The sequence below is a fragment of the Petromyzon marinus genome, chromosome 56, assembly GCF_048934315.1.
Source record: "Petromyzon marinus isolate PM22_M1 ecotype Great Lakes invasive population chromosome 56, UKy_Petmar_22M1.pri1.0, whole genome shotgun sequence".
In the NCBI taxonomy this organism is placed as follows: Eukaryota; Metazoa; Chordata; class Hyperoartia; order Petromyzontiformes; family Petromyzontidae; genus Petromyzon; species Petromyzon marinus.
In genome coordinates this window covers 3,639,530-3,655,716 of record NC_133722.1, presented here as the reverse complement: position 1 = coordinate 3,655,716, position 16,187 = coordinate 3,639,530, and the positions used below count along the sequence as shown (strand labels likewise).

The 16,187-nt window shown below is 57.8% G+C and overlaps 1 protein-coding gene across 4 annotated transcripts in view; it reads left to right on the top strand.

Moving 5' to 3' along the window:
• LOC116954723 (microtubule-associated protein tau-like) overlaps window positions 1–16,187 on the top strand; it is a 45,242-nt gene that overhangs the window by 10,261 nt on the left and 18,794 nt on the right. For all 4 annotated transcript variants that reach the window (XM_032975470.2, XM_032975469.2, XM_032975468.2 and 1 more), the window contains exon 2: window positions 3,377–3,675. In XM_032975470.2, the coding sequence (XP_032831361.1) occupies window positions 3,489–3,675 (187 nt within the window). In that variant the 5' untranslated portion in view covers window positions 3,377–3,488. The remainder of the gene's footprint in view (window positions 1–3,376; window positions 3,676–16,187) is intronic.

Here is a 16,187-nt window from a genome sequence, read left to right as displayed (position 1 = left end):
TAGCGACGAAGCGTGTTTGATTCTTACTTATTATTACTCACGTGGGAGGAAGGAAAACCGGAGCGCCCGGAGAAAACCCCCACGCTTTGTGCGAGGGAGCAACGCTCTATCCCCGAACAGACGGGCGACCCTCCTGCAAGCGATTCCCGCGGTGTAACGACCCACGTGGCCAAAACCAGCGCGAACCGATTGCAGCAAAATGAACACTTTGCTCAACAGCTTGCTCGGTGAGATATGAGAAGGGACAATAATAATAATAAGACAAGTATTTAAATAAAGTATGGAATTACGAAGCGTATATACGGGAGGGAACGATTGCGCGGTGTCAATGGGGGGGTGGGTGGGGGGTGGGTGGGACCTTTGTGAGACGCTTGACGGCACAATGGAGGCGCTGTGACATCGCCGTGACAGCGGTTGGTCCGCCGCTCCGCTCGAGGCGTCTCGGCGTCGCAGAGGGAGGGGGGCTCGTCGACGGGAAGACGGCGCCCGTGGTGCGACTCCCCCCACCCCTCCCCCCGCGCCCTCCCCCCGGTGGGGTTCCGCGTGGGCTGCGGAGAGCCGGCATTGGGCGTGGCTTGTGTCGAGCCCAGCCCCGCGCAGCCGATTGGGTTCCCAAGTCGGACGAGAGTTCCACGTCGGGTCAGAGTCTCGCGCGCGCAGCCGCTCACTTGCAGCGCACGGTCACCACCGACGCCGGTGGGACGAGCCATTTGCCTCCCCGCGCAGTGTGACCCCCTCGGGGTTCCGCGCACTCTTGGTGTGATCCGGGACCTGGGATCAGGGGCTTGGGATTTGGGGTTCGGGCCCTGGGATCTGGTTACTTGGGATCTGGGACATGGTACTTCATGGGACATGGGATCTGGTATCCTGGGATCTGGGCCCTGGGATTTGGCATCTGGTCCCTGGGATCTGGGACATGTTACTTGGGATCTGGTATCCTGGGATCTCGTACCTGGGATCTGGGATCTGGGCCCTGGGATTTGAGATAAGGGACCATAACTGGAATCTGGAACCTGGGATTCGGGATCTGGTACTTGGGATCTGGAATTTTGGATCTGTCACTTGGGGTTTGGGACTTGGTAACTTGGGATCTGGGTCCTGGAATTTGTGATCTGGTTATTGTGATCTGGGCCCTTGGATTTGAACAGATGCGGTGCTGGGGAGCATCTTGGAAACGTATTCGCATTGTTTCCTCTGCACACTGCCGCGCCGGGAGATGGAATGGAGCCGGAGCCCTCCACGCTGAGCCGCCCAACATCTCAGACCGTGGCAGCCGCCCAACCGCCGTCGGTTTACGAACTTCGACATCGCCCGGAGACGACAAATCGTTAGCCGCCTCTCGTCTGGCCACTAATTATAATAATGATGATCATTACAGTGCGGTGTGATCATTGTTATTTTGTCTCGTCCACACCCAGACCCGCCCAGCCACTCACCCCCCCCCCCCCGGGGGATCGGGGGCGGGGCGGGGGGTTGCTGTCATGCAACGTCAGACGATAAATCACCCAACGGGTTCCGATCGCAGCAGCAGCAGCAGGCGGAGCAAGCGGTGTTTATATAACTGGAAGCCCCCACGTGGCACCGTCTCCTTGCTAAGGGGCCCGGCCCGCCTCGACCCCCGGGGCACCCACGCGTTGCGGTGGGGGGTGGGGGGGTGGCAATCACCACCACCCCCCCACCCCCCACTCCGCTTCCCCCTCTCTCTCTGTGGCTAGGAGATGTTAACTACCTCGCCTGGTACACAGGAGGTCGTGGGTTCGATCCCGACCCTGACGCCTGCTGCTGTATATTTGGAATCTGCGTCTCTCTCTCTCTCTCATCATCACGGTGGCTAGGAGATGTTACCTACCTCACCTGGTATACAGGAGGTCGTGGGTTCGATCCCGATCCTGACGCCTGCTGCTGCTGTATATTTGGAGTCTGCGTGTCTCTCTCTCTCTCTCCCCGTGGTCGCGTGGATTTTACTCCGGGTCTTCCGGTTGTTCCCTCCGCATTTATAATCGACGTCACGCGTTTAGAGGCGCTGCCTGCTATGATTAACCCACTTCGTTGAGCTATCGTTTGTGGCCAGGTCGCGTCTGAAAAACAGCTACGTAGCTCAGCGGGGCCTTTCCTCGTAAAAATAAAAAAAAACATAGTGTAGTCGTTTAAAAAGAGACTGTGGAGCGGAGCGTCTCGTCGCTCGCATCATGAGATTGCGTGGAGCGGTGGCGGTGGTGGCGGCAGCAGCAGCGGTTGTAGGTGGTGGCGGTTGTGGTGGTGGTGATGGTAGTGGTGGTGATGGTAGTGGTGGCGGTTGTGGTGATGGTGATGGTAGTGGCGGTGGTGGTGGCAGCAGCAGCGATTGTAGGTGGTGGCGGTTGTGGTGATGGTAGTGGTGGTGGCGGTGGTGGTGGCAGCAGCAGCGATTGTAGGTGGTGGCGGTTGTGGTGATGGTAGTGGTGGTGGTGTTGGTGTTGGTAGAGAAGCGGTTGTAGGTGGTGGCGGTTGTGGTGATGGTAGTGGTGATGGTAGTGGTGGTAGTGGTGATGGTAATGGTAGTAGTGGCGGTTGTGGTGTTGGTAGAGGAGCGGTGTGCAAACGTCGCCAATGGGATGACAGCGGTGGCCGTGCGTGTTGCCGACCATCCATCAATCCATCCGCCCCGCGTGCACCGTTCCGACCTAACTGCACTTGCCCCGCCGGTCGGCGAAAGGCTACACGGGGGATCTTTGGCCTTCCCTCCCACATTGGGCAACTTACCGCGTCCGGGAAGCAGCGGCGGGGGAGCACCCTCGCGGCGTCACCCCGCGTGGGTGCTCCCCCGCCGCGTGGCCCTGCCGAGCTGACGCCCGGGTTCAAGAAACTCGCCCCCCTCCCCCCCCAGCGCTTCAACCACCACGCCGGGAGATGGACTCGGACCGGGGAAGCCTCCGGCTCGCACGACGTGCCGTGCCGTGGGCAGCTGCCTGGCCGAGCGCCCCGCAAGTGAACCGCGGTTTAACCGTAACGGTTCACCGACAGGCCCCGCTCTCATTTGATCATCTCGCGATCCCTCGCCGGCGGCGGGCACCGATGCCTCCGCACGGGCGCGGCGCGCACACAGAGGCAAAGGTCCTCCACACCCACCGGGTAGCCCACACTGGCCGTTGGGGCAAGTGCTATCGGCGAGCAGAATCTGTATGGAGGCCGAGCAGAGCTGTGCACGAGGGGGGCGGTGTGGCCACCACCACCACCACGCCCGGCCGCCTTTGTCTCCCCAGTCTCTGGGTCTCTTGTGTGAGGCTATAGGGCATCAGTTTTCCCGAGGTGGTGGATTGCTCGGGGCCCGATGGGGACGGGTGGAGGGGTGGTGCAGCAGTTCACGGGCATCCCCCCCCCCCCCGCACCCCCGCAGGGCAAGGCCGGCGCGTGACGCACGCAGAGGCGGAAGAAGAGGAGGAGGAGGAGGAGAAGGCGGAGGAGGAGGAGGAGCGAGTCGGAAGGAGTCGGAAGGTGATACGGGGCACATGGAGGACGGTGGGGCACAGCGTGGGGCGGGGCTGGAGGAGGTGGAGGGGGGGAGCCCGACCGGGGGGGGCGCTGCGGCAGCGCCGGCGGGGGGGAGCCAGCGGAGCGGTGGGGCTGTGGACGCCGCCCCGTGGCTCCAGGAGAACGGCTTCGGGAGCGGCGGCGCTCACCTCTCGGTGGCTCCAGGTGAGGCCGGCGGTGGCTGGGACGGTGTTGGCCACCCTCGCCTGGCGGTGTGCAGGAGGGCGAGGGTTCGATGCCGACCCCTGGCTCCTGCCGTGTATTTGTAGTTTGCGGTGTCTCTCTCTCTCTCTCATCATCGCCATCATCACCATCATCGCGGTGGCTCGGAGATCTCGCCTGCTATACGCGAGGTTTGTGGGTTCGATCCCGACCCTGACACCTCCTGCATGTAATATTATTTGGAGTTTGCGTGTCTCTCTCTCTCTCATCATCGCCATCATCACCATCATCGCGGTGGCTCGGAGGTCTCGCCTGCTATACGCGAGGTTTGTGGGTTCGATCCCGACCCTGACGCCTGCTGCATGTAATATTATTTGGAGTTTGCGTGTCTCTCTCTCTCTCTCTCTCCCCGTGGTCGCGTGGATTTTTCTCCGGGTCCTCCTCCGCTTTCTCCCTCCGCGCGTTCGAATCGACAACGCGCGTTTAGAGTTGTTTTGGCTGCTGTTATGAATGTCCACGTGTTGACGACGCTGAGCCACGTGGTTGAGCTGCTACCACCTGTGAAAGCCGCTTCTGAAAAAAAGAACTGCATAGCTGAGTGGGCGCCCTCTTCCCTCGGCAACCCCCCCTCCCCCCTATCCCACTGGGGTACCCCCCCCATGCCGGGCCCCCCCTCCCCCCACAAACAGGGATCCCCCCCCAGGCCACGTGTGCAGCCCCTACTCGCCTCTCACTCCAAACCATTTCCTGTTGTGGCCCCAGGGAATTCTTCACCGCGAGTTTCGTTCACACGCGGCGGAGGCGGCGGCGGCCCCCACCACCAACACTGGCCCTGTGTGTGCTACTGGCGGGGTGGGGGGGGGGGATGGGTGGGGGGGGATGGGTGGGGGGGGAGATGGGTGGGGGGGGGGTCTGTATTGGGGGTCTCCTTGGGGACCCTTTGAGCAGGGAGGAGGGGAGGCCGGTAGTCGTCTTGGTGGTGGTGGTGGTCTTGGTGGTGGCGGTGGTGGTTTTGGGACCTTCCTTTACCATATAGGACTGGCTGCTGCTGCTGTTGTAGCAGCAGCAGCAGCAGCCACACATGCACGAATACGCACACGCACACACACAAACACACACACGCGCACACACACGCGCACACACACGCGAACACACACACACGCGCACACAAACACCCGCACACACGCACAAACACACACACACAAACACACACACACACAAACATGCGCGCGCACACACGCACACACACAGACACGTGCACGGCCACGCTTCACAACAACAGCCGCCATTCGCCACGTCACCAGGGCGCTTGTGCCAGGCTAGGTGCACTCCGAGGCCAGGTGAAGTGTGACAGGGGGTCACAGGACAGACCCAACAGGTGCCACGGGTCGACTGACTGAGATGACCGGTAGATGCACCACCTGTGCCCCCTACTTTACCAACTTGCTGTGCTTTAGTCACTCGGTGCTCCGCTCGTTGTTGTGAGCATCGCTCCTACGCCCTCCGTTGTTTCCCGAGGGTGACTGCCTCCAACTGCCCAGTAGCGTCCTTCACGAGCCTCCTTCACAGAGGTCCATCTCGACGCCGCTGGTACCACTCATCGGCAAGTCCACTCAGCTCCACCCACACACGCACACACACACAAACAAAGATCCCCCGTATAACCTTAACAGACTATAGGGGCAAGTGCTGTTAGCGAGCACCTATAAAGGCCGGCACGGCACACGAGGGGGTGGGTGGCCATCACCACGCCCGGCCGCCTTTGTCTCCCTAGTGGCGATGTTGACACACCACACCAGGTACTCATTTGAGGCTGAGTCTACCTTGGGGAGGCCCTGTACCGGATCAGATATTCGTCACTTGTGTTGGCCATGAGCGGGAACCGAACCCGGGTCGCTGGGTTCATAGCGCAGCGTGCTAACCGCTACACCACCTCTCGCCAACACACACACACGTTCACACACACACACACGTTCACACACACGTGCACACACACACATGCACACACACACACGTGCACACACACACACGTGCACACACACACACACGTTCACACACACACACGTGCACACACACACACACGTGCACACACACACACACGTTCACACACACACACACGTTCACACACACACACGTACACACACACACGTACACACACACACACACACAAAGATCCCCCATATAGCCTTAACAGACTGTAGGGGCAAGTGCTGTTAGCGAGCAGCACCTATGAAGGCTGGAACGGTACACGAGGGGGTGGGTGGCCAGCACCACGCCCGACCGCCTTTGTCTCCCTAGTGGCAATGTTTTTATCCACCGCACCAGGTACTCATTTGTGGCTGAGTCGACCTAGGGGAGGCCCGGGACCGGTTCAGATAATCGTCACTGGGTGTTGGCCGTGAGCGGGAATCGAACCCGTGTCGCCAGGTTCATAGCGCAGCGTAGCGCTAACCGCTACACGTGCACACACACACGTACACCAATACCCGCCAAGTGACGATGACGTCACCAGGGCACCTGTGTCAGGCCAGGTGCACGTCGAGGCCACGTGAAGTGTCGACGGCTCGCTGACAGAGGGGGTCACGGGACAGACCCAACAGGTGCCACGGGTCGACTGACTGAGACGACCCGTAGATGCACCACCCGTGCCCCCTACTTTGCCAACGCGCTGTGCTTTAGTCACCCGGCGCTCTGCGCACGCACGCACCCACCCACCCACACACCCACCCACCCCACCCACCCACACCCACACACGTGCACTCGCAAAACAGACGCACCGCACGCAGTGCCGCTGGCGAGTCACGCGTGTGCACGTGTCACGTGTCCGCCTCACGACGCCCGTCGCGCGTGGCGGAGCGCTCCGTCGTCCCGATGCAACGACGGAGCGCTCGCTCCGCACCGCAGGGTCGGGGGTTCGTCCCGGGGGGGGGGGGGCCGGAGGGGGCTCGTCGCGTCGAACGCAGTTGGGAGAGGCCGGGGATCCTTGCCCATGACGCCTGGCAGCGTGACCAGCGGATGGTTCCGGTGGTTGCCCCGACCCGGCATGCTGATGAGACGCCGATACGTCGAAACCGCTCCCCACGGCTCCTCCTCGCGTTGACCCAACGCTGCCAGAGTGGCCGCCCGCGGACGGGAAGGCCGGGCCCGCGGCGGCTGATGGGATGGGTCGAATCGTTCTCTTTGTGTTTGATGTGGAGGGGCAGATCTGGGGTCGGTGGGGGGAGGGAGGGTGCAGGGCCCGCTCGCGGGCTCTCTCTCGCCCAGCGATGAGCTCCCTGCCGGATTCCGAGTGGAACATTCATACCGAGCCTCTCTCTCTCTCCACATCCTCCCTCTCCCTCCTCGCACTTTGTATCCTCTCTCCCCACTCTCTCCCTCCTCTCTCCACTCTCTCCCCACTCTCTCCCTCCCCTCTCTCCCCACTATCCCCACTCTCCCTCGTCTCTCCCCCCTCTCCCGCCTCTCTCCCCACTCTCTCCCTCCCCTCTCCACTCTCTCTCCACTCTCTCCCTCCCCTCTCTCCCCACTATCCCCACTCTCCCTCGTCTCTCCCCCCTCTCCCGCATCTCTCCCCACTCTCTCCCTCCCGTCTCCCCCCTCTCCCCCCTCTCCCTCCTCTCTCCCCACTCTCCCTCGTCTCTCCCCACCAGTGTTAATGTATTCAGCATGTTAGTGTGAGTCAGCATCTACATCCACTGTCTCCACTCTCCCTTCTCTCTCCTCTCCCCCACTCCCTCCGTTTTCGTCCCCTGTTCACTCTCCCTTAACTCTCCCTTAACTCTCCCTTAACTCTCCCTTAACTCTCCCTTAACTCTCCCTTGACTCTCCCTTAACTCTCCCTTAACTCTCCCTTGACTCTCCCTTGACTCTCCCTTAACTCTCCCTTAACTCTCCCTTAACTCTCCCTTAACTCTCCCTTAGCTCTCCTTTAACTCTCCCTTAACTCTCCCTTGACTCTCCCTTGACTCTCCCTTAACTCTCCCTTGACTCTCCCTTAACTCTCCCTTAACTCTCCCTTGACTCTTTCCTCTCTCTCCACTCTTCCAGCTCACCGCTTGTTCCCCACACTCTCTCTCTCTCTTTCCCTGCTGCTCTGTGTGGCATTAGTAGTCAAGGGAAGCACGTGGAGTGGTGGGTGGAGTGGGGGGTGGAGTGGTGGGTGGAGTGAGGGGTGGAGTGGTGGGTGGAGTGGGGGGGTGGATCTGGGGGGTGGATCTGGGGGGGGGGGTGGATCTGGGGGGGGGGGGGTGGATCTGGGGGGGGTGGATCTGGGGGTGGTGGATCTGGGGCTGTGGGAATATTTCGGACTTTAGTTGAAAACAGAAATCGCTTCTGTCTCACGCCTTCCCGAGGGTTGTGTTTCTAAAGCTGCCCCCCCCCCCCTCCCTCCCTCGCTACACACTTATGAGACAAACGCATTCACAACACCAATTGTTATCAGAGGAGGGTGCCGGTTACATTCGGGTTTTGTTTTGGGACGTGAATTCCATCAGCAGCAATGGGAGCTCAAATGGCTCCCCTGTGTTGGAGGGGAAACCCCAGCGTGGAGGTTCCACGCCGGGGTCAGGTTTCGTTTTTAGGCGTTGGTGTGGGGCTGCCCACACGCTGAGATTTAAACTCAACAAGTAACGCTCGACCATGTTTTTATTCTTACCGGGTAAGGCTCCCACCGCGCTACTAAGAAGCTCTTTCTCAGAAGCGACCTGGCCATCGCAAGTGATCGCTCAACGGAGTGGCTTATCGCCGTGTGGAAACGTGGAGCGGCCCGAATACTATGAATGCGCGGCGTTGATGCCTAGTGTGGAGGGGGAACATCTGAGGACCCGGGTGTACAAGGCGAGGTAGTGATGATGATGATGATGAGAGAGACACGCAGACTCCAAATATACAGCAGCAGCAGGTGTCAGGGTCGAGATCGAACCCACGACCTCCTGCGTACCAGGCGAGGTAGTTAACATCTCCTAGGCACCGTGATGATGATGAGAGAGAGACACGCAGACTCCAAATATACAGCAGCAGGCGTCAGGGTCGGGATCGAACCCACGACCTCCTGCGTACCAGGCGAGGTAGTTAACATCTCCTAGCCACCACGGAGCCCCTCACCCCCCGATACGGACGGCCCTGCTCTCAGGTGCCGCTCGCCAAGAGCCCTTGCCCCAACAGTCTGCTCGAGGCTACCTGGGGGATCTTCGTCTCTGTGTGCCACTGCCGCTGGGGGTGTGGGCGGAGCGGGCGGCCCCAGGGAGGAGGCGCACAACGGATCGCCACCACGCTCCGCTCAAGGTGCAGGAGTTTGTTTGGCCACCGCACATCGTATTAGAGGACTGCAGAGCTCGGGGAATTATTAGTGGCGCCGGTTCTGGGTGCCGCCTTTATCGCCTGCCTGTGGTTGCCTGTGCCTCGTTGTCTCTCTCTCTCTCTCATCTTTGTCGCTCGTTCAGGCTAACGAGAAGCTGCGCTCGCTACAGATTATAACTAATTGGTTTAATTTATGAGACCATGTCAGGCCCGATCCCTCTATCGCAAGATCCCACGCACTCCCCTGCCTCTCCCCTCTCATCTCACTCCACTCCCCTCCACGCACTCTCCTGCCTCCCCTCTCTGTCTCCATAATCCCTGCTCCCCCACCCCCAACTCTCGCTAGACTCTTAATGGGGGGGGGGGGGCTGTGCTGGAACAGGAGATGGGGGTAGGGGGAGCAGCGTGGGACAAAGCAGTGCTGTTCATTTCTCTCTCCCCGCTCTCTCTCTCTCTCTCTCCCCGCTCTCTCTCTCTCTCCCCGCTGGTTCTCTCTCTCTCTCCCCCGCTCTCTCTCTCTCTCTCTCCCTGCTGGTTCTCTCTCCGCTCTCTCTCTCTCCCGCTCTCTCTCTCTCTCCCGCTCTCTCTCCCCGCTGGTTCTCTCTCTCTCTCCCCGCTCTCTCTCTCTCCCCCTCTCTCTCTCCCTCCCCGCTCTCGCTCGCTCTCTCCCCGCTCTCTCTCCCTCTCCGCTCTCGCTCTCTCTCTCCCCGCTCTCTCTCCCTCCCCGCTCTCTCTCTCCCCGCTCTCTTTCCCCGCTCTCTCTCTCTCCCCACTCTCTCTCTTTCCCCGCTCTCTCTCTCCCCGCTCTCTCTCCCTCCCCGCTGGTTCTCTCCCCGCTCTCTCTCTCTCCCCGCTCTCTCCCCGCTCTCTCTCTCTCCCCGCTCTCTCTCTCTCCCCCGCTCTCACTCTCTCCCCGCTCTCTCTCCCCGCTCTCTCTCTCTCCCCGCTCTCTCTCTCTCCCCGCTCTCTCTCTCTCCCCGCTCTCTCTCTCCCCGCTCTCTCTTCACGCTCTCTCCCCGCTCTCTCTCTCCCCGCTCTCTCTCTCCCCGCTCTCTCTTCACGCTCTCTCTCTCTCCCCGCTCTCTCTTCACGCCCTCTCCCCGCTCTCTCTCTCTCCCCGCTCTCTCTCCCCACTCTCTCTTCACGCTCTCTCTCTCCCCGCTCTCTCTTCACGCTCTCTCCCCGCTCTCTCTCTCCCCCCGCTCTCGCTCTCTCTCCCCGCTCTCGCTCTCTCTCCCCGCTCTCTCTCTCTCTCCCCGCTCTCTCCCCGCTCTCTCTCTCTCCCCGCTCTCTCTCTCCCCGCTCTCTCTCTCTCCCCGCTCTCTCCCCGCTCTCTCCCCGCTCTCTCTCTTTCCCCGCTCTCTCTCTCTCTCCCCGCTCTCTCTCCCCGCTCTCTCTCTCTCCCCGCTCTCTCTCTCCCCGCTCTCTCCCCGCTCTCTCTCTCTCCCCGCTCTCTCCCCGCTCTCGCTCTCTCCCCGCTCTCGCTCTCTCCCCGCTTTCTCTCTCCCCGCTCTCTCCCCGCTCTCTCTCCCCGCTCTCTCTCCCTCCCCGCTCTCGCTCTCTCCCCGCTCTCTCTCTCCCCGCTCTCTCCCCGCTCTCTCTCTCTCCCCGCTCTCTCTCTCCCCGCTCTCTCTCTCCCCGCTCTCTCTCTCCCCGCTCTCTCTCTCCCCGCTCTCTCCCCGCTCTCTCTCTCTCCCTGCTCTCGCTCTCTCCCCCGCTCTCTCCCCGCTCTCTCTCTCCCTGCTCTCGCTCTCTCCCCGCTCTCTCTCTCCCCGCTCTCTCTCCCCGCTCTCTCTCTCTCCCCGCTCTCGCTCTCTCCCCGCTCTCTCTCTCCCCGCTCTCTCACTCTCCCGCTCTCACTCTCTCCGCTCTCACTCTCTCCCCGCTTTTTCTCTCCCCGCTCTCGCTCTCTCTCCCCTCTCTCTCTCTCTCTCTCTCCCGGCTCTCTCTCTCCCCGCTCTCTCTCTCTCCCCGCTCTCTCTGTCCCCGCTCTCTCTCTCTCTCCCCTCTCTCTCTGTCCCCGCTCTCTCTCTCCTTGCTCTCTCTCTCCCCGCTCTCGCTCTCTCTCCCCGCTCTCGCTCTCTCTCCCCGCTCTCTCTCTCCCCGCTCTCACTCTCCCCGCTCTCACTCTCCCCGCTCTCACTCTCTCCGCTCTCACTCTCTCCCGCTTTTTCTCTCCCCGCTCTCGCTCTCTCTCCCCTCTCTCTCTCTCTCCCGGCTCTCTCTCTCCCCGCTCTCTCTCTCTCCCGCTCTCTCTGTCCCCGCTCTCTCTCTCTCTCCCCGCTCTCTCTGTCCCCGCTCTCTCTCTCCTTGCTCTCTCTCTCCCCGCTCTCGCTCTCTCTCCCCGCTCTCTCTCTCCCCGCTCTCACTCTCTCCGCTCTCACTCTCTCCGCTCTCACTCTCTCCGCTCTCACTCTCTCCCCGCTCTCTCTCTCCCCGCTCTCACTCTCTCCGCTCTAACTCTCTCCCCGCTCTCGCTCTCTCTCCCCGCTCTCGCTCTCTCTCCCCGCTCTCGCTCTCTCTCCCCGCTCTCTCTCTCCCCGCTCTCTCTCTCCCCCGCTCTCTCTCTCTCCCCGCTCTCGCTCTCTCTCCCCGCTCTCGCTCTCTCTCCCCGCTCTCTCCCGGCTCTCTCTCTCCCCGCTCTCACTCTCTCCCCGCTCTCACTCTCTCTCCGCTCTCTCCCCGCTCTCTCCCCACTCTCTCTCCGCGTGCCTCCCTCCCTCTCTCCGCGTGCTCTGCAACGTCGTTGCGTCGCTCCCGGCAACCGCCGAGGCTCGTTGACAAACTCGGACGATGTTCTGTAATGTCCGGTTCCCTCTCTGCCGCGTAAAACCATCGAGGGAGCACCGAGCGAGCGAGCACCGGGCGAGCATCGGGCGAGCAGTGTGGACAGCGGGTCGGACGGAGATTCGACCCGCGGTTGGGACTTAAATCTCTCCCGGAATATTCTCCGGCTCGCTGGCAGAATTTTGGTCGGTGGCACGTGACCACCAGATGCCATGGCCCCATCGCGAGAGGAGCGAGAGAGCGATGTTGGACGTGATGTGCCGTGCGTGAGGATCGCGAAACCCACAATTAACCCCCATCCGCCCCCTCTCCCAGGGATACACTTCTTTTTAAAAAAATACGCACTTTTATTTTTTAGTGAGATTTAGTTTCGTCGCGTTTGCATCCTTTCCCTTGAGCTTCACAACGATTATCATCACCACCATCGTCATCACCACCATAATCACCACCATCGTCATCACCACCATAATCACCATCATCATCACCACCATAATCACCATCATCCTCACCATCATCTTCATCACCATCATCACGAAACATCATCACCACCATCACCACTGTCATCATCACCATCACCACCATCGTCACCACCATCATCATCCTCACCATCATATCATCCTCACCATCATCACCATAAACACCATCACAATCATCACCATCACCACCATCGTCATCACCACCATCATCATCACCACCATAATCACCACCATCATCATCATCACCACCATCATCATCACCATTGTCATCATCACCATTGTCATCACCACCAAAGTCACCATCATAATCATCATCACCACCATCGTCATCACCACCAAAATCACCATCATAATCATCATCACCACCATCGTCATCACCATCATCATCATCACCACCATAATCACCATCATCCTCACCATCATCATCTTCATCACCATCATCACCATCATCACCACTGTCATCATTACCATCGCCACCATCTTCATCACCACCATCGTCATCACCACTGTCATCATCACCACTATCATCACCATCATCACCACTGTCATCCCCATCATCACCACCATCGTCATCATCACCATAATCATCACCATCATCACCATCATCATCATCACCACCATATCACCACCATCATCATAATCACCATCATCATCACCATCACCATAATCAGCATCATCATCGTCACCACCATCATCATCATCCTCACCATCATCATCCTCACCATCAACACCATCATCACCACCATCGTCATCACCACCATAATCATCATCACCATCATCACGATCATCACCACCATCACCACTGTCATCACCATCACCACCATCTTCATCACCACCATCGTCATCACCACCATCGTTATCACCACCATAATCACCACCATCATCATCATCATCCTCACCATCATCATCCTCACCATCAACACCATCATCACCATCATCAGTCATCATCACCATCAACACCATCAACACCATCATCACCATCATCATCACCACCATCTTCATCACCACCATCTTCATCACCACCATCTTCATCACCATCATCACCATCATCACCATCATCATCATCACCACCATAATCACCACCATCATCATAATCACCATCATCATCACCATCACCATAATCAGCATCATCATCGTCACCACCATCATCATCATCCTCACCATCATCATCCTCACCATCAACACCATCATCACCACCATCGTCATCACCACCATAATCATCATCACCATCATCACGATCATCACCACCATCACCACTGTCATCACCATCACCACCATCTTCATCACCACCATCGTCCATCACCACCATCGTTATCACCACCATAATCACCACCATCATCATCATCATCCTCACCATCATCATCCTCACCATCAACACCATCATCACCATCATCAGTCATCATCACCATCAACACCATCAACACCATCATCACCATCATCATCACCACCATCTTCATCACCACCATCTTCATCACCACCATCTTCATCACCATCATCACCATCATCATCATTACCATCTTCGTCATTAGCATCATCATCACCACTATCATCATCACCATCATCATCACCACTGTCATCATTATCATCATCACCACTATCATCACCACTGTCACCATCATCATCATTATCATCATCATCACCACCATCCCCTTCATCATCACCATCATCCCCATCATCACCACTGTCATCATCACCACTATCATCACCATCATCACCACTGTCACCATCATCATCACTGTCACCATCATCATTATCATCATCATCACCACCATCCCCTTCATCATCACCATCATCCCCATCATCACCACTGTCATCATCCCCATCATCACCACTGTCATCATCACCACTATCATCACCATCATCACGACTGGCACCATCATCATCACTGTCACCATCATCATTATCATCACCATCATCATCACCACCATCCCCTTCATCATCACCATCATCCCCATCATCACCACTGTCATCATCACCACTATCATCACCATCATCACCACTGTCACCATCATCATCACTGTCACCATCATCATTATCATCACCATCATCATCACCACCATCCCCTTCATCATCACCATCATCCCCATCATCACCACTGTCATCATCACCACTATCATCACCATCATCATCACTGTCGCCATCATCACCACTGTCACCATCATCATTATCATCACCATCATCATCACCAACATCCCCTTTATCATCACCATCATCCCCATCATCACCACTGTCATCATCCCATCATCACCACTGTCATCATCACCACTATCATCACCATCATCACCACTGTCACCATCATTATCATCACCATCATCATCACCACCAACATCCCCTTTATCATCACCATCATCCCCATCATCACCACTGTCATCATCCCCATCATCACCACTGTCATCATCACCACTATCATCACCATCATCACCACTGTCACCATCATCATCACTGTCACCATCATCACTATCATCATCATCATCATCACCACCATCCCCTTCATCATCACCATTATCCCCATCATCACCACTGTCATCATCCCAATCATCACCACTGTTATCATCACCACTGTCATCACCATCATCACCACTGTCACCGTCATCATTATCATCACCATCATCATCATCACCACCATCCTCTTCATCATCACCATCATCCCCATCATCACCACTGTCATCATCACCACTTTCATCACCATCATCACCACTGTCACCATCATCACCACTGTCACCATCATCATTATCATCATCACCATCATCATCACCACCTTCCCCTTTATCATCACCATCATCCCCATCATCACCACTGTCATCAGCCCATCATCACCACTGTCATCATTACCACTATCATCACCATCATCACCACTGTCACCATCATCATCACTGTCACCATTATCATTATCATCATCACCATCATCATTATCATCATCAAAACCATCCCCTTCATCATCACCATCATCCCCATCATCACCACTGTCATCATCCCCATCATCACCACTGTCATCATCACCACTATCATCACCATCATCACCACTGTCACCATCATCACTGTCACCATCATCATTATCATCATCATCACCACCATCCCCTTCATCATCACCACTGTCACCATCATCATCAGGAGGCTCGAGCTCTCCAGCCGGTACAACAATTGTGGACTCCGTCTGTTCCATCGGCTGCTCTGGTTTCCTCCCAAGTGTAAACATTCCATTGTCAGATAACACCTTGATATGTAGAGGAACGCAGAGCTTAAACAATGTTGGTGGTGCCAACTCGTCGCTTGACTACTGCTGCCTTCCTGCTCCTATTCTGCGGTCCCTCCTCCTGGCGCTTCTGAGTCGTCCTCTCTCTCTCTGAGTCGTCCTCTCTCTCTGAGTCGTCCTCTTTCTCTCTCTGAGTCGTCCTCTCTCTCTGAGTCGTCCTCTCTCTCTGAGTCGTCCTCTCTCTCTGAGTCGTCCTTTCTCTCTGAGTCGTCCTTTCTCTCTGAGTCGTCCTCTCTCTCTGAGTCGTCCTTTCTCTCTGAGTCGTCCTTTCTCTCTGAGTCGTCCTCTCTCTCTGAGTCGTCCTCTCTCTCTGAGTCGTCCTCTCCCTCTCTCTGAGTCGTCCTTTCTCTCTCTGAGTCGTCCTTTCTCTCTCTGAGTCGTCCTCTCTCTCTCTGAGTCGTTCTCTCTCTCTGAGTCGTCCTTTCTCTCTGAGTCGTCCTCTCTCTGAGTCGTCCTCTCTGAGTCGTCCTCTCTCTCTCTGAGTCGCCCTCTCTGAGTCGTCCTCTCTCTCTCTGAGTCGCCCTCTCTCTCTGAGTCGTCCTCTCTCTCTGAGTCATCCTCTCTCTCTGAGTCACCCTCTCTCTCTGAGTCGTCCTCTCTCTCTGAGTCGTCCTCTCTCTGAGTCATCCTCTCTCTCTGAGTCGTCCTCTCTCTCTGAGTCGTCCTCTCTCTCTCTGAGTCGCCCTCTCTCTCTGAGTCGT